The 21,682-nt window shown below is 45.3% G+C and overlaps 2 protein-coding genes across 3 annotated transcripts in view; one reads left to right on the forward strand and one right to left on the reverse strand.

Annotated features, from left to right (window-relative positions):
• ACTA2 (actin alpha 2, smooth muscle) overlaps positions 1–21,682 on the forward strand; it is a 347,847-nt gene that overhangs the window by 223,173 nt on the left and 102,992 nt on the right. The gene's annotated exons all lie outside the window — the stretch shown is intronic.
• The window catches only part of FAS (Fas cell surface death receptor), a 40,520-nt gene continuing 31,150 nt past the window's right edge, over positions 12,313–21,682 (reverse strand). Inside the window, exons 5-9 of one of the 2 annotated variants that reach the window (XM_060186111.1) lie at positions 20,831–20,889; positions 20,626–20,694; positions 17,976–18,034; positions 15,357–15,381; positions 12,313–14,108 (exon numbers count right to left, since the gene is read on the reverse strand). In XM_060186111.1, coding sequence (XP_060042094.1) covers positions 13,804–14,108; positions 15,357–15,381; positions 17,976–18,034; positions 20,626–20,694; positions 20,831–20,889 — 517 coding nt within the window. In that variant the 3' untranslated portion in view covers positions 12,313–13,803. Of the gene's footprint in view, positions 14,109–15,356; positions 15,382–16,295; positions 16,762–17,975; positions 18,035–20,625; positions 20,695–20,830; positions 20,890–21,682 lie in introns of those variants that run through there. The other variant, XM_060186172.1, reaches the window with a different exon arrangement.

Below are 21,682 nucleotides of genomic sequence, written 5' to 3' on the forward strand. Positions count from 1 at the left end.
GGGAGAGGGAGAGGGAGAGGGAGAGGGAGAGGGAGAGGGAGAGGGAGAGGGAGGAGGAGGAGGAGAAGGAGAGGAGAAGGAGGAGAATAAGAAGGAGGAGGAGAAGAAGGAGGAGGGGGGAGGGGAAGGAGGGGGAGGGGGGAGGAAGGGGAGGGGGAGGAAGGGGAGGAGGAGGAGGAGGAGGAGGAGGAGGAGGAGGAGGAGGAGGAATGGAGGTAGCACACTTCCAGAGCTCAAACTAGAATGTAGGGCTACTGGAATCAAACTGCCTGGTACTGAACCAAAAACAGACTCACAGAGCAGTGGCATGGAATTGAGAGCCCGGGAATAAGCCTAATTTTTGACTTGGGCAGGGAGCATTCAGTGGAGTAAAAAGAGTCTCTTCAGTAAATGGCAGTTGAGACAATTGGCTTGAAACATTCAGGAGAATGAAACTGGACCACTACATCTGACCGTACACAAATGCAAGCTCCAAACAGATAAAATATTTGGGTTTTAGACCAGAAACCATTAAATATTTGGAGAAAAACATTGGCAGAACTCATTTTTGAAGTAAACCTAGGAAAAATCTTTGATGACTCAGGTCCAGGTGCAAGGAACACAAAAAATCAAACACGAACCAAGGGGACTACATCAAAAAGGACAATCTTCTGGACAGCAAACAGAACCACGGCCAAGACAGAGAGACTCCCCAGAGCGGGAGATCTTTCCTCAGAACACGCTGGATGAAATAATAACCAAATGATAACCAAAATCTCTAGAGAGCCCACCAAAGTCAGTAACATCAACAAGCAAAGGAATAAACAACAACCCATCCCCAAATGGGGAGAGGATAGGGACAGAATCATCACCACAGAAGAGACCCATAGGCCCTCAGACATATGGGGAAAAAATGCCCCAAGTCGTTGATTGTCAGAGAAATGCAAATAAACACAATGCCAAGATGCCCCCTCACACATCAGACAGGGACGGACAGCAAGCGTTGGCAAGGCGTGGAGAGGAAGAAGCCCTTCTTCAGCCCCTGGTGGGAACGCAAATGGTTCCAGCCCCTGCGGAGAGCAGTCAGGAGCCTCCCCAGAACAGTAGATTGGGATCATCCAGTGCCCCAGCAACCCCTCTCCGCGAGATATAGCCAAAGGAAACAAGCACACCCATCCAAAGAGATGTGTGGACACCGATGGTCACAGCAGCATGATTTTTAATAGTCAAGTCCTGGAAACAGCCCAGCTTTCCAATGACAGGTGAGTGACTGAGAAAATTGTGGTATGTATACATGGTGGAATACTATGCAGCTATCAAAAATGATAAAGTCTTCTCCTTTCCTTCTTCCTGGATGGAACTTGGAGGTCTTATGTTAAGTAAGGTAAGTCAAAAAGAGAGACACAAATATCATATGATCTCACTTATTATTGGAACCTAAGAAACAAACCAGGAAAGGAAAATACAAAAACAATCTTGTCCTGAGCAGGGCATGTTACACCAAAACAAAAACGTCTGGGGAGCGAGGGTAGGGAGGAAATGATAAGGGTCATGGGTTAGTGGTGTGTGCACGTGCTAACAGCCATCCTGTAAATCTCTAACCTCACAACAAAAGGAAAAAGGAAAAAGGAAAACGGGAAAGTAAACACAGGAAGGGTCTGGGTGTGGCGCGCCTGGTGGAGCGCACATGTCACAGCGCACAAGGACCCAGGTTCAAGTCCCCTGATCCCCACCTGCAGGGGGAAGCTTTGCAAGTGGTGAAGCAGGGCTGCGGGTGTCTCTCTGTCTCTCTCTCTCTGTATCTCCCCCTTCCCTCTCAATTTTTTCTGGCTATCTCTATCCAATAAAGAAATAAATATAGGGAGTCAGGCGGTAGCACAGTGGGTTAAGCGCAGGTGGCGCAAAGCACAAGGACCTGTGGAAGGATCAGGGTTCAAGCCCCCGGCTCCCCACCTGCAGGGGAGTCGCTTCCCAGGCGGTGAAGCAGGTCTGCAGGTGTCTGTCTTTCTCTCCCCCTCTCTGTCTTCCCCTCCTCTCTCCATTTCTCTCTGTCCTGTCCAACAATGATGACATCAACAACAACAACAATAACCACCACAACAATCAAAAACAACAAGGGCAACAAAAAGGAAAATGATTATTTTTAAAAAAAAAAAAGAGAGAGAACTGTTTAAAAAGAAAGAAAGAAATATAACAAAACTATTTAAAAAGAAAAAGAAAACAAAGTCACAGTCCCTAGGAATATCACTGACTGAAACACTGGTAGTATCAAGCTACAGGGAATTTCATGGCAGGCTTTAAAGTCGCCTAGTATTTGATGGCTGGCTTCTGTGAGACGGTACTCGCTGACCTCAGCTGACCGCAGGGCCGCCTGTCACGTGGCAGCTGTGGCTTCTCCTACTGTTGAAATCAGTTTGACGTGGGCATCCCCAAAGCTTCACATTCTTACTCAGGACGCCATTTCACCCTTTCAGCAAAATTTCTCCGCAGCCCCATCTTCTGAGCCTTAGGAGGAGCTCAGTCCCACTCTGGTCTGAGGGAGAAGGCTGAATCCCGGATGATGTCTCTCACAAGGACAGAAGGGGGGAAGGAGCGCAGACGGACACTTGAACTGGGTGCCGTATTGCAGCAAAGGTGAAATGTACTGGGGCCAGGCAGTGGTGCACCTGGCCGAGCGCACACGCCACCGTGTGCAAGGACCCGGGTTCAAGCCCCCGGCCCCCTCCTGCAGGGGGAGGGTTTTGTGAGTGGTGAGGCAGGGCTGCAGGTGTCTCTCTGTCTCTCTCCCTCTCTATCTCCCTCTTCCCTCTCAATTTCTCTCAGGCTCTATCTAATAAATAAATAAGTCAAATTTAAAAAAAGAAAACTATATTTAACTATAAGAGACTGCAAAGAAAAACAAGTGGATACAAATGGGAATTGGAACATTTGCAAAATTAAGGGGAAATATGTACAACTCATTTCTTTGGCCTGATTTACCAAGGAGGAAGACAGTTGGTTTGAAGAGCACACAGACCATTCCCCAAAATGCAGAGAAAGAACAATAAATTAAAAAATCATGCAAGGGCCCTGAAAATAACTCAAGATGCTTCACTATATCATATAAAGAATTTCAGAAAGCTTGCCACAAAGAAAAAAAAAAATCATGATTTTTCAGAAGTTATAAAACATCTTAGTTTTGCTTTTCTGGTAAAAATTCATTCTTGTTAAACAGGTTAAGTAAAAATAAATTAGCCCTGAGGCTTTCTATAGAGAAACAGCAGGGCGTCAAGGAGCATCAGGGCAGGTCTGAAGAGTTACTGGGGCCTAGAGAGAGAAGGTTAGAAAGGACTGATATTCAGACCCAGGTAGCCCCGCAACAGAAATAGATACAAGAAGGCAGCACACTGATTATTTTTATTTTTATTTTTATTTATTTGCCTCCAGGGTTATTGCTGGGGTTTGGTACCTGCACTACAAATCCACTGCTCCTGCAGGCCACTTTTTCCTTTGTGTTGCCCTTGTTTCTCTTTGTTGTGGTTATTATTATTATTGTTGTCATCGTTGTTAGACAAGACAGAGAGAAATGGAGAGAGGAGGGGAAGACAGAGAGGGGGAGAGAAAGACAGACACCTGCAGACCTGCTTCACTGCCTGTGAAGCGACTCCCCTACAGGTGGGGAGCCGGGGGCTCGAACCAGGATCCTTAAGCCGGTCCTTGCAATTTGTACCACGTGTGCTTAACCTGCTGCACCATTGCCTGGCCTCCTAATTTAATTTTAATTAATAATAATTAATTAATTTGTTTGTTTGTTTGTTTTTAGCAGAGCACTGCTCACTTCTGGCTTATGGTGGTGGGAGGGGTTGAACCTGGGGCTTCGGAGCCTCAAGCATGAGTCTCAGCCTCCATGCTGTCTACCCGCCCAGACTGATGTCTGCAGGTACTGAAGGAAAGTGGTGATTCCTTGATAGGAAATTCTGTACGTTGTCCAGTTCCTTTTCCCAAGTAGGGAGAGGCTGCATCACTTATATGTCCTCTCCAGAAAATCAGTGACCCAACAGTTCTTTTTAAAAGTCTGATGAGAGACTGGGAGCGGGGGATCAGTGTGTGCCGGGCTGGTCTAGCTTCACGGGTGGGAGAGAGATGACCAGGGACTCATGGCTGAGCTGGGAAGCAGTATCTCGTTTATTACTCAGATACATCGCCTTTTATGCATCTCTTCACCGGAAGTGACAAGGGAAAGGAAATGACTAGGAGAGGGGGCGGAACAAAAAAAAATAAAGAGCGTGAACAGAACATAGCAAGCTTCCATCTAACCAGTGGGGATGAAACCAGTACCCTGCAGGCAGGGCGGGACCCAGGTAAAACAGTGATTCTGTAAACAGACCACCTCGTAAGTAATACAAGCGAACCTAATGTGATGATCACACAGAAGGTCTTAGAAGCAGAATTTAGAAGCAGACCAACAAGTGTGCACGGCGTGGGGAAGAGCAAGGTGGCAGAGGGAGCGGGGTGGGGTGAACACCTGCCATGCCTGGTCCCTGGCCCCTTCCTCAACTTTCTTTCTGCAGCCGACAGGTGCCACCTGGGTCATATCACAAGGACCAGGAGCACCGGATGGTGGATGACTGCCAGGCGAGGCGCCCCCTTCAAGTGTTGGCACCTGTGGCGACTGTTGACATGGGCACGATCCTGTTGAGGTGAGATGGGAGGGAATGACCCACGGCACCAAGTCCAGAGACCCCTGTCAGCTCCCCTCCTGCAGCCACACTGACCTGAGATCCCGACTGGGTCTCCCAGGAATGTGGGCACGTGGCCGCTCACATGTGCCCTCACCTGGTACCTGGCCTGAACAGCAACTGGCTGTGGACCTGTTCCCCTGCTGTCTCTGAGGACAAAACTCATCCGTGAGTCACAGCGACTGATTCCCTTAGAGAAAATAAATCTATGAACCCCAAGACCACTGACTTTCTCCTGAGACACTTTCCAGACTCGTTTAAGGAAAAACCTAGGCAGTGCCCAGCCATGTTATTACATGGGGGGCAGATAGACATTCAAGAGGCAGAAGACCCCAGAATTTTCACAACACCCTTGGAAAACTTGGAGCAATGGCAGGGACTCCCCACTCTCTGAAGGGAGGCTGGTCAGCCTGCTCTGCCCCTTGAGGAAGACGGGGCCTGACATGAGAGCAGCCTAGAATGTTCCAGTTGTGACCATGGACTGTGAGCTCAGACTGACAGGGACTCGGAGGCCACACAGGCTCCTGTGCTGAATGTGAACAGACATGGGCCCTGGGTGAAGTGGATGGGGTTAACAGGTTTTTTTAATCTTTTTTTATTTTTTAAATATTTATTTATGTATTCCCTTTTGTTGCCCTTGTTTTATTGTTATAGTTGTTACTGATGCCGTTGTTGTTGGATAGGACAGAGAGAAATGGAGAGAGGAGGGGAAGACAGAGAGGGGGAGAGCAAGACAGACACCTGCAGACCGGCTTCACTGCCTGTGAAGCGACTCCCCTGCAGGTGGGGAGCCGGGGGCTCAAACCGGGGTCCTTATGCCGGTCCTTGCGCTTTGTGCCACCTGCGCTTAACCTGCTGCGCTACCGCCCGACTCCCAGGTTAACAGTTTTATTCACAGATCTTCTTCAAGATTGGGAGCTACTCTTGGCCCGAACCTAACTTTCTAGCCCTTTCTCTTCCCTGACACCAAAACATTTTTGTCCACCTCCACGTTAGCTATTCAGCTCAAGCAAATACTACCGTAGTCATGGGCCCCTAAAAACATGCCTAAAATATATTTCCTAGCTACTTTCACCCTAGAATCCCTTATCTCGTCTGCTCTGTTCCTACTTTTTTGGTTCTTGTTCATTAATCACTTTGTCCTGCTTTATATCTCACTGCCTTTCAGCCACCAAGTTGCAGATGCTGCCATGACGCCATCCTGATCTCCCTGGGCAGATGCCCTCACCCGTGTGTCCTGGAGCCTCCCCTCCCCAGACCCCTGCCCCACTAGGGACAGACAGACACAGGCTGGGGTGTGGATCCACCTGCCAACACCCATGTCCAGTGGAGAAGCAATGACAGAAGCCAGAACTCCCACCTTCTGCTCCCCATAAAGAACCTGGGTCCAGGCTCCCAGAGGGGGAGAAATGTCAGGGGAAAATGCCCAGAGGGCTCTGAACTCCAACTCCATCAGGACCTGGAGAGAGAGGAGGAAAAGGGAGGGGCATTTGGATGGAGTAACAGGTGTAGGTGTGACTTGGAAAGAAAGAGAAGCTGGGCCCTTAAAAAGGGGTCAAACATAAACAGAAATTGGTAGAAATAATAGTGAGCCCGTGTCTGCAGCCTTGGGAGAGCTGCTGTAGCCTCCAGTGGAGGGAGTGGGGATTCAGAGCTCTGGTGGTGGGAATGGTGTGGAGTTGTACCTTTGTTATTTCGCAGTTTTGTATATCAATATTAAATCATGAATAATAAAAGCCCCATTAGGGAAAGAGAGAAGCAGACTGGGAGTATGTTTGGCTTTGTATGTTGACTCTCTTTTCAGCCACCAGATTCCAGATGCCAGCATGACGCCAACCAGACTTCCCTGGACAGATGACCCCACCAATGTGTCCTGGGGCTGCGCTTCCCCAGAGCCCTGCCCCACTAGGGAAAGAGAGAGACAGGCTGGGAGTATGGATCCACCTGTCAACGCCCATGTTCAGCGGGGAAGCAATTACAGAAGCCAGACCTTCCACCTTCTGCATTCCACAATGACCCTGGGTCCATACTCCCAGAGGGATAGAGAATGGGAAAGCCATCAGGGGAGGGGATGGGATACGGAGTTCTGGTGGTGGGAACTGTGTAAAATTGTACCCCTCTTATCCTATGGTTTTGTCTGTGTTTCCTTTTCATAAGTAAAAATTAAAAAATTAAAATGAATAAAATGAAAAAAGTGGAAGCTACTCAAAAGAAGCTCTTTGGAGGTCAGCTTAAAGGCTCTCTGGGGTCTTTCATTCAATACTCTGAGATCATACTCAATACTCTGCTCATATCTAATACTCTGCTTATGTTCAGTACTCTGTGCTCATACTCAATACTCTGTGCTCATACTCAGTACTCTGTGCTCATGTCTAGTACTCCGTGTTCATACTCAATAGCCTGTGCTCATACTCAGTACTCTGTGCTCGTGTTTAATACTCTGTGCCCATACTCAGTACTCTGTGTTCATGCTCAATACTCTCTGCTCATATTCAATACTCTCTGCTCATATTCAATACTCTCTGCTCATATTCAATACTCTGCTCATAGTCAGTACACTGTGCTCATACTCAACACTAACACTCTGTGCTCATGTTCAACACTCTGTGCTCATACTCAATACTCTGTGCTTATATGCGCCACCCCGTCACGACCACCAGAGAGACTGACAGGGTCATCTCCTCTGGACCTGCATTCAGACTTCAAAGAAGCTGGGCAGAAAGGACGAGACTGGGTCGACGCATTCTCCCCCCGTTACTGTTACAAATAATTATACTGTCATAATTGATTAATAGCGCTTTGGCAGTGCCTGGTGGGAATGGAGAGTCAGAAGCACCCCCTCTCCCTTACACAGGGGCATATTTGAAAGTTACATTATGAAAGTGGAGAAGGTGGGTCAACATAGACGGACAAAAGAAGTCATGTTATGACTTGCCCCTCATAGAAACAATACAGAGATTGAGGCCTCCCAGTTACAAGTTGACATATTGAAACAAAGAAAGATTAATAATTAAACTGTACCAGACCTAGATGAGCAGTGGTCCACGACTAGGCAAAGATCCGTATGCCCCCCATAGAAGATTAATGGTAGAGATAGCCCTCAGCAAAAGTCTAAAACAATTCTGGGTATGACCTCCCCTGGGAACAGAACAATACAAAGTATTGTACCCATTCTTTACAGTTATGGGGGAGTAACATGTAGCCTGCCAAAGCCACAAGACTATTGTTACTTCTTTATTAGCTGGTTGTTTAGGCAACCTGAATGTAACCTGAAAAAAGTATAAAAGCTAATGCAGTTTCACTATTAAAACGAGTCCAGATTCACCCTCCAATAGAGTGTGGTGTCTATCTGTTCTCCCTCGCCGACTCCTGACCCACCTGGGAGGTTGCCTTCAAGACCCCTGACCCTCCTGCTGCTCATCCACTGAGTGGTCCGCAGCACTTATACTCAACACTCTATGCTCATACTCAATACTCTGTGCTCATACTCAACACTCTATTCTCATACTCAATACTCTGTGCTCATGTTCAGTACTCTGTGCTCATACTCAACACTAACACTCTGTGCTCATGTTCAACACTCTGTGCTCATACTCAACACTCTGTGCTCATATTCAGTACTCTGTGCTCATGTTTAACACTCTGTGCTCATACTCAATACTCTGTGCTCATACTCAATACTCTGTGGTCATGTTCAACACTCTGTGCTCATACTCAATACTCTGTCCTCATACTCAGTACTCTGTGCTCATGTTCAACACTCTGTGCTCATACTCAATACTCTGTGGTCATGTTCAACACTCTGTGCTCATACTCAATACTCTGTCCTCATATTCAGTACTCTGTGCTCATACTCAACACTCTGTGCTCATACTCAATATTCTGCCCTCATGTTCAATACCTTGTGTTCATACTCAATACCCTGTGCTCATGAAGAGGTAAGACTCTCAACACCAACAATAAACAACTACTGGGCATTGTGAAAAAGACCAATTCCAAAAAGTGACATATGGACAAAAGATATCGACCAACCAGAGTAAAGAGACCCAACGAGAACACTCCCGGATAGCACAGGACACTAGGAGTAAGGCAGAAGCACCATCAGGCTCCAGACATCCCAGGTTCAGTTCTGTGTACCAGAATAAGTCAGAGCTTAACAGTGATCCAATCAGGAAAAAAAAATAGTATGGCCAAATCAAGTATGGAATTAAGGCTTCTAGAGTTGCCACATGAAATGTGGCCAGTCCAATGTGAAAGGTGTGTTAACCACTAATCCCCACAGTAAAAATGCTCATAAAATGAAAAATAAAGAACACATGTACTACATGTGAAAACAGTTTGTAAACATCTATGAAGTACAGAAAGCTAAGCTAAAGAAAACAAGAAATGTGTGTTAAGGCATAAACAAAATACAAACCCAATATAAAGGACTTTGGGATGGAAAACAAGAACGTAGTAAACTGGATGGCTTTCTGTTAAAATGATACTTTGGGAATATACAATATATTATATATAATAATATACAATATATTATATATAATAATATACAATATATTATTAAAATAGTTTCATAGAAGGCAAGCAATATAACGAACAGCAATTTGCCAGAATGTCAAGCTCCCAGTTGCCACACAAGAGAGAGAAGTTTCTGTGCTGTAGTTTCTTCCCCTCTGCCTCTCCTTTCCTACCTGAAGAATGTTGGCTGAAATTACAGAATTCACAACCCCCACCTTCTGCTCCCCATAAAGAAGTTCTGTCCATGACCCAGAGGAGGAAATGATAGGAGAAGATGACCAGAGGGCTCTGAACTCCAACTTCATCAGGAACCACAGAGAGAGGAGGAAAAAAGGAGAGACATTCAGAGGTATTAACAGATGTGGGTGTGACTTGCATGGCCCCCTTGGAACATACCTAAAATAGACTTCCTATCTTTTTCCAAAATGGAGACCCCAAATCTCATCTGCTCTATTCTTACCTTCAGGTTCCTGATTATTATACAATTTGTTTTGCTTTATATCTCAATGCTTTTCAGCCACCAAGTTTCAGATGCTGCCATGATGCCATCCTGACTTCCCTGGACAGACGCCCTCACCAATGTGTTTTGCAACCTCCCCTTCTCAGAGCCCTGCCCCACTGAGAAAAGACAGAGACAGGCTTTGGGGGATGGATCCACCTGCCAAGACCCATGTCCATCCCAGTGGTAAAGCAACTGCTGAAGTCAGAATTCCCACCTTCCGCACTACATAGTGATCCTGGGTCCATACTCCCAGAGGCATAAAGAATAGGGAAGCTTCCAATGGAGGGGATGAGGCACGGAACTCTGGTGGTGGGAATTATGGGGACTTGTATCCTTCTTATACTACAGTCTTGCCATTCATTATTAAATCAATAAGAAAAAAAAAGGGAACAAAGAGAAGGCAGGACCATAGGAAAAAAATGAGTAAATGTGTGTAAATATAGACTGTAAGGAAATTGTAAGGATATGGCTGAGCATGGTGTGGGAGCTCTTATTGAAAAAGTGGGAGCCTGGATGGCGCGGCCTTTCCTATTAGTGAGCATGGAGGGGAAACGACCACCAGGAAATCAGTTGGTTCATTTATTCAGAAGTTAATAGAAGGCCATCTTCTTTGATGATACATGGCCCACACATCATTGTTCTGCTCTGTCAAACTATAACCAAAAACATTTATTTTTTTTTTAAAGTTGGCTGAATGTAAAGAAATCTTGATGACAACAGTAACAATAAAAGTAGCTGGAATGGGGCCCTGGTGAGTGAACCTGGACAAAGAGCTTGGCTGGGGTAGAGTGTTCCGAAGACACCAGTCAAAGGGAGATAAACTCCAGCCTTTAGGTTCTTGATCAGTCACCAGTTTGTTTGGCTTTGTATGTTAACTCTCTTTTCAGCCATCACATTCCAGATGCTAGCAGGCTGCCGACCAGACTTCCCTGGACAGACGACCCCACCAATGTGTCCTGGAGCTCTGCTTCCCCAGAGCCCTGCCCCACTAGGGAAAGAGAGAAACAGGCTGGGAGTTTGCATCCACCTGTCAACGCCCATGCTCAGTGGAGAAGCAATTGCAGAGGCCAAACCTTCCACCTTCTGCATCCCACAATGACCCTGGGTCCATACTCCCAGAGGGATAAAGAATAGGAAAGCTACCAGGGGAGGGGAGGGGATACGGAGTTCTGGTGGTGGGAATTGTGTGGAGTTGTACCCCTCTTATCCCATGGTTTTGTCATTGTTTCCTTCTTATAAATAAAATAAAAAATAAATAAAAAAAAAGAAGTTCGCTCATGTGTCAGCAAGGAGTGAGCCACCTAAATCCCTCCCATAACGTGAAAAGAAATAGCTGTAGTAGAGTGTCTGCAAAGTATACTCCAAACTTCCCATTAATCATTCTCAACAATGTAACTATGCCTTGAAGTGTTTACTCCCTTCCCCACCTTCTAGAACCTGACATACAGTCCTGTTGTAAAAAGTTATCACATAAGAAATAGTCATTTGTCCCATCCACAAATGGGGAGAGGATATGATCATAATATTCTCCAAAGAAGAGATCCAAAAGGCCAATAAACACATGAAAAAACACTCCAAGTTATTGACTGTCAGAGGAATGCAAATAAGGACAACAATGAGAGACCACTTCACTCCTGTGAGAATGTCACACATCAGAAAAGGTAACAGCAGCAAATGCTGGAGAGGGTGTGGGGTCAAAGGAACCCTCCTGCACTGCTGGTGGGAATGTCAATGGGTCCAACCTCTGTGGAGAGCAGTCTGGAGACTCTCAGAAGGCTAGAAATGGAGCTACCCTATGACCCTGCAATTCCTCTCCTGGGAATAGATCCTAAGGAACCCAACACATCCATCCAAAAAGTTCTCTGTATACCTGTGTTCACAGCAGCACAATTTGTAATTGTCAAGACCTGGAAGCAACCCTGGTGTCCAACAACAGATGAGTGGCTGAGCAAGTTGTGGTCTATATACACAATGAAATACTACTCAGCTACTAAAAATGATGACTTCACCTTCTTCACCTCAGCTTGGCTGGAGCTTTAAGGAATCCTGTGAAGTGAGATAAGTCAGAAAGGGAAGGCTGAATATGGGATGATCTCACTCACAGACAGAAGCTGAGAGATAAGATCAGAAGGAGAATACTAAGCAGAACATGGACTGGAGTTGGTGTATTGCACCAAATAAAGGCCTCTGGGGTCAGAGGAGGGTTCAGGTCCTGGGGCAGGATGGCAGAGGAGGACCTAGTGGAGGTTGTATTGTTATGTGGAAATGTTACGTATGTGCAAACTACTGTATTTTACTCTTGACTATAAACCGTTAATCCCCCAATAAAGAAATTTAAAAAACAGTCATTTGTTATCTGTGAGAGGTGCCCTTGGCAGCCGTGACCACCTGTGGAGGGAATCACTTAACCACTAGAATGGCTTTTATAAGGAGGCCATTCCTGAGACAGCAAAACAATGTTTAAAGATTAATCAACAGGTTGCATTTAGCAGTGGTTGGAGCAAAAGAAACAAAGATAAAAATCCAGGACCCCTCCACCCACCCCCCCCAGCAGAAGCCCCCTTCCCCCCCAAAAAAAAAAAAACAGCCAGCCAGGAATAACAAAACTGTGTTTTTAATAAAATATTCTGTGCAGAAACATACAGGGAAAAATACCATCTTTCCGTGTTTTTTTTTTTTTTTAATAGTTGCTTTAGGTATAGACTTTGGCTTACAACTAACTTTAACTTATAACTATATAAATATAAATAGTGTATCTTATAACTCACATTTTCATACACATTTTCACAAGTGTTTAAATGTAAAAATAAAGAAATAACAGTGAAAAGAGGCACTGGTCTGTCGAAGGAGACTCAGCAGTAACTAGAGTGCCTGTTCAAGCCTGTGGCCAGTTCCCCTTTGTTTCAGCAGCATTTTAACAAGAGAGAAAGAAAGAGAGAGAGAGAGAGAGAGGGGGGGGGAGGAAGGGAGGGAGGGAGAGGGAGGGAGAGGGAGAAAGAGAGAGAGAGACAGGGAGGGAGAGAGAGGGAGGGAGAGAGAGAGGGAGAAAGAGAGAGAGAGAGAGGGAGGGAGAGAGAGAGGGAGAAAGAGAGAGAGAGAGAGGGAGGGAGAGAGAGGGAGGGAGAGAGAGAGGGAGGGAGGGAGGAAGAGAGGGAGGGAGGAAGAGAGGGAGGGAAAGAGAGGGAGGGAGAGGGAGAGAGAGAGGGAGAAAGAGAGGGGGAGAGAGGGAGAGAGAGGGAGGGAGAGAGAGGGAGAGAGAGAGGGAGAGAGAGGGAAGGAGAGAGAGAGGGAGGGAGAGAGAGAGGGAGAAAGAGAGGGAGAGAGAAGGAGAGAGAGAGGGAGAGAGAGGGGGGAGAGAGAGGGAGAGAGAGAGGGAGAGGGAGAGAGAGAGAGAGAGAGAGAAAGGGGTCCTTTCCTGGTCAAGGGTTCAGTCCCCAAGAAGGCAGATGGCTTTCTCACTCAGTAAGATGGCATACAAAATAAAATATCCAAGCATGGACATGTCAACAGCATTTCCAGTGTGAATTCGAAGCTGAAATGTTTGATAATAAAATGCCGCTGATTTGTTCTGGGATTTCTGAGGTAGAGCCCTGAGGAACTACATTCGGAAGCACAGGTCAGTCTTTTCCTGAATGTTTCGCTCAGAATTTCAAGTGAACTTTATAATAATTACAGTCAAATATCAAGTACTGCTTTGTGGAAGGTCAGCTTTTAGTTAGAATATTTTTTGTGCTGACATAGACTAATTACAGTTCTATTTATAGAACTGTATGTTCAACACAAGACAATATGTTCCAGTATTTTATCCTTTGCGTGCAATCCTATTTGGGTTAACACGTCTGTTTTCCTTTATATTTTAAACATCTCCAGATACAGAATTTTTAAATCCTTGAAACATGTTAATATATCAATATCAGTTTTACAAACTTAAAAACTAAACAACAAAACCACATCTAAAAAATAAACATGAAATATTTACAGGCAAACAACTATGTAAAAAAATCATCCATACAGCCTTTTCTTTTCTACTATTGTGTATATTGCGAACTATTTTTTGCCTTAGGTCACGCTATGCCTTTCATTTCCAGTTCAGAAGTTTGCATTCTCTTGTTCATTCACAGTATCCGTCTGGATCCTGTCTTGGATTCTCTCAGCAAGTACGCGGTTGATTTTACGGAGACTTTTCATCATGGTGTTGTACGCGTCTTTCTTGCCATGACTCTGGTACCAAATGCGAAGCAGCTGGACTTTCTGCTCAGCTGTTTCCTTGACGTGGTCATTCTTGACCTCGTCTATCTTGGTTTCACTGATGCCATTCTTCCGAACAAAGTCCTTCACTTCAGTGATGGTCATCTGCTCAGCAATAGTAGGAATGTATTTATTCAAGTCAAGGTCTGGAAAATAGAGAGCAGACTCTGAAAGACTGTTTCCCTAAGTGGGATTCTCGCTCCGAAAGCCTGTATTTCTACTCTTACAGTATTTAAGAATAAGGTGGGTCTTAGCAATGGAATGCTGATCAGGGACAAACAAAAATAGAAAGACCCTCAAATCCCGACCCAAACTCCTCCTCTGTCTCCAGTAATTTGCTGTGAGATATGGGCACGATGCCTAACATCTGCATCTTCTTTTCCCTCTCTTTTTAAAAAATATATTTATTTATTTATTTATTCCCTTTTGTTGCCCTTGTTGTTTTATTGTTGTAGCTATTATTATTATTGTTGTCATCATTGTTGGATAGGACAGAGAGAAATGGAGGGGGAGGGGAAGACAGAGAGGGGGAGAGAAAGACAGACACCTGCAGACCTGCTTCACTGCCTGTGAAGCGACTCCCCTGCAGGTGGGGAGCCGGGGGATCACACCAGGATCCTTATACCGGTCCTTGTGCTTCGCACACCTGTGCTTAACCTACTGCGCTGCCGCCCGACTCCTTTCTTTTCTCATCCATAAAATCAGAGTGCTCAGCAAGTTGGTGGTGGACAAATAGCATAATGGTGGTCAGAGAAAAAAAAACTTTTGTGCCTGAGGCTTCCAAGTCCCATGTCCAAGCCCCCACCACCAACACAGTCCAGAGCTGAAGAGTGTTTTGGTAACAAACAAATAAACAAGCACATAACCATGAAAGGGTAAGAAATCACCCATAAGGTGTTAGGCCCATAAGTCTAATAGAATGAAATCAAAACAGAACCAAGAATATTGTGACGGAGCCGAAAGCAGCTTAGTCTAGACTTGATACTGAGTTCTGAGTCAGTGTACAAAAGGTCTGTGACATGCCTGTCTTTGGCATCAGATTGTCTTAAGCCTCAGAACACAGGGTCTTACTGCTGCCTGAGGGACCTGTAGAAATGAGCTTTAAAAAGCCTGTCTCATAAATGCCTGGCGGTGTTAGGAGTGACTGTGCACAAGGCCTAGATCAGGGATTAGGAGTGACTGTGCACAAGGACTACATCAGTATTAGGAGTGACTGTGCACAAGGACTACATCAGGGATTAGGAGTGACTGTGCACAAGGCCTAGATCAGTGAAATTAGCCACACAATTCGGCTCAGAATATGTTACTGAAACAAGCAATGGGCCTTTTCTCAAGACTTGGCCTGCTACTGCTGAGAAATCTTATTAATGAAATAAAATAAGAAAAAAACTTACTTGTGGTATCTGGTTGTAACATTTCCTAGGTGAAAAACAAATGGATGGAGGAAGAGATAAATATATATTTAGAATATTCTAAACACAAGTTTCTAGTTCTTCCTTAATACTGTGACTATAAGAAATAGATTAGCTGTTCAATGTACAGCTTAGACGACATCATTGAGAACGACTTTCTTACCAGATCTTCACTTTTAAAGCAGGATCCCCAGAAATAAGGAGTACTGACTTATATTTTCACACAGGAAATGGATGTAGGGGATTCATGTTTTGGGTTGAGGTCATCACGTAGACTCGTAAGGCAGTCATAATTACTGTGAAGTGTCCTTTAGCTGTTCTTATTTTTGATACAAGGAATTAACGTAAGCTGAAATTACAGTTAACCTTGAGCAAGTCCGGCTGGCACTGAGCAGGGTTACTTAACATACAGACTTTTTTAGAAACAGAAGACACAAACTTAAGTCCATGGATAAATACAATCGCAGTCTGTAAATATGTTTTATCTTCCCTATACGCGGATATCTTCGCCTACCTGTCCAACGCTTGACGTCTCGTCACCCAATCTGGTCCCCTACGCCTACACTGAACTTCTCTGTTCCAGACTCTTGGAAACAGAGTTGGCAGTCAGCTGAGGTAAAGAACAAACACCTCATCACAGACCCCTGCAAGTGTCAACCTGGCTTTGACCTAGCACGTTATGATTGGGCCCTCCTCCATTGCTATCGAACAGGCCATGGCCGGTGCGCCGCTATGTTCCATCGCTGGGGAGCCAGAGACGACCCGAACTGCCCCTGCGGCTCTAGACAGACTATGACCCACATAGTCAACGACTGCCACCTCTCCAGATTCAAAGGAGGTCTCGAAACTTTACATCAGGCTCAACCTGACGCTGTTGACTGGCTACGGAAGAAGGGCAAACGCTAGAAGAAGAAGATCTTCCCTATGATTGTCTTAAATAATAATTCATTTTCTCTGGCTTATCTTTTATGAGAATGCAGCATGTAATTCACAGAATATGGCATACATATGCTGGGATATATATTATCAGTAAGACTGCTGATCCTCAGAAGATTACTAGCAGTTGAGATGTGAGAGATGAGAAATCACACCCAGATTTTCATCCGCACGGCTGTCAGCACATCATTTGCTGTCAGTGATCCAGGGTCAAGTGTGTTCCAGGATGATGTTCAGAGCCTTCTCTCCATAGCACTGTGCCCAGCCCCAAGTAAGACAACTCTGCTCATCAAGTGGGTAGATACTTTCTGTCCATTCCTTTCGCTGCAAAACTTCTTTGATCCCATGCAGGGAAAAAATACGAAGATAAGGCTAAGGAATGACTGGAAAAAGGGAGCTGGGTGGTGGCGCACCCGCTGAAGTGCTCAGGGTTCAAGCCCCCGGTTCCCAGCTGCAGGAGGAAATCTTCATGAGTGGTGAAGCAGGGCTGCAGGTGTCTCTCTGTCTCTCTCCCTGTCCACCTCCCCCATCCTCTCAGCTGCTCTCTTCCTCGATCCAAGAATAAATAAATAGTATAAAACAAACAAAAAAAAAACTCAAATAACTGGAAAGAGTTGAGCTTTGTCTTTGTTGGGGCTGAGAGCTAGCTCTAGCCTGGAGCTTAGACAGAAAACCCATGGTGTGGTCCGGGAGGTGGCGCAGTGGACAAGGCTTTGGACTCTCAGGCATGAGGTCCTGAGTTCAATCCCTGGCAGCACATGTACCAGAGTGATATCTGGTTCTTTCTCTCTCTCCTATCATTTCTCATGACTAAATAAATAAAATCTTTTTTTAAAAAAATAAAAAAAGAAAACCCATGGAGATCATGTCCCCTGCGTGTGTCAGCGCGCCGGGAAGCAGGGAGCTCGGGGTCATCTTTCTAGAACCGACAGAAAGCACCATGTCCACGGCTGCTCAAGTTAATTCTCTTTGGTGTGTGAAGACGTTCACTTATAAACTGGCACCATATCTGATTCATGTTTGTAGCCCTCTAACCTAGGCCCCCACAAACACAGATAAGTGCTCACCAAGTGACAATAAAAGCTGAATGGTGTAAACTACTGCAAAATATATAGCTGAAAGCAAAAGTGCACTAGAGTTTGCAGTGAGTACCCCCCTAACACTTCCTCTCCACTATTCCAAGCTTTGGGTCCATGATTGCTCAACAGTTATTTTGGCTTCGTATGTTAACTCTCTTTTCAATCACCAGGTTCCAGATGTCATCAGGATGCCAGCCAGGCTTCCCTGGACTGAAGACCCCACCAATGTGTCCTGGAGCTCAGCTTCCCCAGAGACCCACCCTACTAGGGAAAGAGAGAGGCAGGCTGGGAGTATGGACCGACCAGTCAACACCCATGTTCAGCGGGGAAGCAATTACAGAAGCCAGACCTTCTACCTTCTGCAACCCACAATGACCCTGGGTCCATGCTCCCAGAGGGATAGAGAATGGGAAAGCTATCAGGGGAGGGGGTGGGATATGGAGATTGGGTGGTGGGAATTGTATGGAATTGTATCCCTCCTACCCTATGGTTTTGTTAATTAATCCTTTCTTAAATAAAAAAAAAGCTGAATGGCTTCCCCCCACCCCCAAAAAAGTATTCATAAAAGTATTCATTTCTCACTTACCATATCCGAGGGCACAGACACACCATGGAAATCACTACTCTGACGCCGTCTTTTTCTCCCTGGAAGATCAAAGACATTTCTGTTCCACGCACCATTTCTCGGTTCTTTCCGAACGACATGAAAATATATTCTCACAACGAGAGAAATGTGAGGAAAGATGGTGACAGAGAGAAATTGAGAGGGGATGGGGAGACAGAGAAGGAGAGACACCTGCAGACCTGCTTAACTGTTTGTGAAGCATCCGCCTTGCAGGTGGGGAGCTGGAGGCTTGAACCCAATCCTTATGCTGGTGCTTGCACTTAGTACTATGTGCGCTTGGTTGGCTGTGCCACCGCCTTCCAGTGGCGGGGTGGGACACAGAACTCTGGCGGTGGGAACTGTGTGGAATTTACCCCTCTTACCCTACAAACTTTTATATATATATATATATATATATATATATATATATATATATATATAAAGGAAACACTGACATAACCATAGGATAAGAGGGGTACAACTCCACACAGTTCCCACCACCAGAACTCCGTATCCCATCCCCTCCCCTGACAGCTTTCCTATTCTTTATCCCTCTGGGAGTATGGGCCCAGCGTCATTGTGGGTGCAGAATCTTTAAAATCATCACCAAATCACTAATAAAAAATAAGATGACCACAGGGGGGCACACTGGCTGACTTTTGGAAATCGCCCACCAGGTGAAGCCTCCATGGCTGCCTCTCAGTGCCAATGTGTCCGTCTGCTGACATACAGCAGCATGGCCAGAAGCTGGCTTTTTAAAATCATATCTATATGATAGAGACAGAGGGGAATTAAGGGCAGGAAGAGAAAGAAAGGGAGAGAGACAGAGAGACACCTGCAGCCCTGCTTCATCACTTGGGAAGCTTTCCCCTGCAGGTGGGGACCTGGGTTTGAACCTGGGTCCTTGTGCCCTGCAATGTGTGTCTAACCAGGTGCATCACCGCCCGGCCTCTGAAGCTGAGTTTGACTTATCTCACTCCTAAGACCATCACCATCCCCTCTCACCAATGTGGACTTGGGTGGCGTGAACAGAGCAGGCCCTGGAAGCTCAGGGTGTGGAATGTTGATAGCAGCTTGTCAGGGGTAGAATCTGATGTCAAGATTCCAGGGCAGAGTCTCTCTCTCAAACACACACACACACACACACACACACACACACACACACACCAAACATACAAACTGAGTGAGTGTATACCTTGAAGTCAGCTATGAAATGGAGGGAAATAACTTGTACATCTCCAAACACAACAGTAGGATTCAAACATTGAGTAGTATATCTATATTTAACCAAACACAACAGTAGGATTTAAACATTGAAGAGTATATCTATATTTAACCAAACACAACAGTAAGATTTAAACATTGAAGAGTATATCTATATTTAACCAAACTACATCTAAAGGGAAATTAGTGTCTTTCTCATCATAAACAGGAGAAACGGCGACTTATTCCAAAAGAAAAAGAAAAATGAGATGCTTCAGACTCAGGAAAGGCTGGTGTTGCCCTGTATCTCAGGAGTGAACTAAAGGGATTTTTCTCAAGTATTTATTATGACACTCAATTTGGAATATACCAGCTGGATTTCTAAATTCATTAATTATGGACATTATCTTCATTTACTGGATAGACACAGGCAAAAATCAAGAGGTGTGGGGGATATATAGAGAGAGAGAAAAAGAGGGGGGAGAGAGAGAGAGAGAGAGAGAAAGGGAGAGAGAGAGAAAGAGAGAGGGAGAGATAGAGAGATGGAAAGAGAGAGAGAGACCTACAGCCCTGCTTCACCACTTGTGAAGCTCATCCCCTGCACGTGGGGATCAGGGGCTTGAACCCAGGTCCTTGTGTGCTGTGACATATGCCACCACCCTGCTCCCAATCTAAGTTACTTGTACAGCAAAGGCACATCCATAGTATTTTAAAGATTTTATTTATTTTTTAATGAGAGGGATAGGAGAGAGAGAGAGAAAGAACCAGATATCACTCTGGAACGTGTGCTGCTGGGGACTGAACTCAGGACCTCATGCCTGAGAGACCAACGTTTCATCCGCTGCGCCACCTCCTGGACCACATGGATAGTATTTTAAGTTAAGGTGAAGAAACAACACAAAGCATGGAATCTGGGCGAGGGGAGTAGCGCAGAGAGCAACCGTTCCTGGAAAAATACTTGTTCTCTGTTTGTGGGGCCAGCTCAATGAACAAAGAAAGATCACTTCTGATTTTTTGCCAACTCTGCCTGAAAAAATGCCCTTGCTCAGGGAGCTGGTGTGGTGGTGCACCCGGTTAAGCACACACATTACAGTGCACCAGGGCCCAGGTTCAAGCCCCCGGCCCCACCTGCAAGGGGAAAGCTTCACGAATGGTGAAGCAGGGCTGCAGGTGTCTCTCTCTGTCTCTCTGCCTCTCTGTCTCTTTCTTCCTTCTCAATCTCTGTCACTATCCAATAAATAAAAATAATTTTAAAAAATTAAAGTCTTAAAAGAAAAAAAAAAAGAAGTGTACTGAGTGGCAGGGAACCGGCAATGCAACAGAGCTCCCTCCTGGCCAAAGCTTTCTTCTGTGTTGATGACGAAGAGTTTTGTGAACAACTACTTGAAAAGTTATTTCAATCTGAAATTTAAGCAAAATGAGAACTTACACCACAATAGTCCAACTATTGGAATCGGGACCAAGAGGAACAGCAGACCCCATAAGCCAGCTCTGGATCCTATGGGTCGGAAAGGAAATAGTATGTGCGTGAAAACAAGCACTCTCACTAAAACGTGAAACAAAATATTCTGAGTGGATCACAAGAGATCTGCTTATTTGGCTATGGGGGTGGAAGAAAAGAGAGAAGCAGTAACCTTCTTTGCACTTAGTGTTGCTGGTCGGTGTGCAGTCCTCAGCAATGCCGTGTTCACATCTGCAAAAAACACAGAGGACAGTAAACATCTTCTGGTCGACTGACTCCTGGACCATTGTTAAGGATGCACTGCAAACCTAGGACCATTTTATTCTGATTTGTGTGTCTGGCAAATACGTTCCCTTAAATATTTCTAGAGTCATATCTAAAGCTGTTTCTAACTCATTACTTGAACCTTTGAGTGAAAAGTATTCCAAGGAATGACTGTTTTAGAACACTAATAGTTAAGTAAAGGCAAACAAAGATTGGCATGCATTTAAAATTTTTTTTTAATATTTATTTTTTTATTTTCCTTTTTTGTTGCTCTTGTTGTTTAATAATGTTGTGGTTATTGGTGGAGAGGACAGAGAGAAATGGAGAGAGGAGGGGAAGACAGAGAGGGGGAGAGAAAGACAGACACCTGCAGACCTGCTTCACCGCCTGTGAAGCGACTCCCCTGCAGGTAGGGAGCCGGGGGCTCGACCCAGGATCCTCACGCCAGTCCTTGCACTTTGCACCACCTGAGCTTAACCCGCTGAGCCACCGCCCGACTCCTGGTGTGCATTTTAAAAAGCTGCAGTAAACACATACACACACACACACAAAAAAAAAAAACCTTAAAATTGGTAATAAACTGTACTTTTAGAATTCTAGCAGGTAATCAATCACATGCTGCCTCAAGCCATCTCAAAGACCCACAGAACAAGGAGCTTTCAGGACAGTAGCCATGGTTCACGGTGCCCCTAAGGTGCCCCCTGTGACAGTGACAGTGCCCCTGCCAACCACAAGCATAAGCAGTAGTTCGGGCACTGAA

This window comes from Erinaceus europaeus, chromosome 1, assembly GCF_950295315.1.
Source record: "Erinaceus europaeus chromosome 1, mEriEur2.1, whole genome shotgun sequence".
NCBI lineage: Eukaryota > Metazoa > Chordata > Mammalia > Eulipotyphla > Erinaceidae > Erinaceus > Erinaceus europaeus.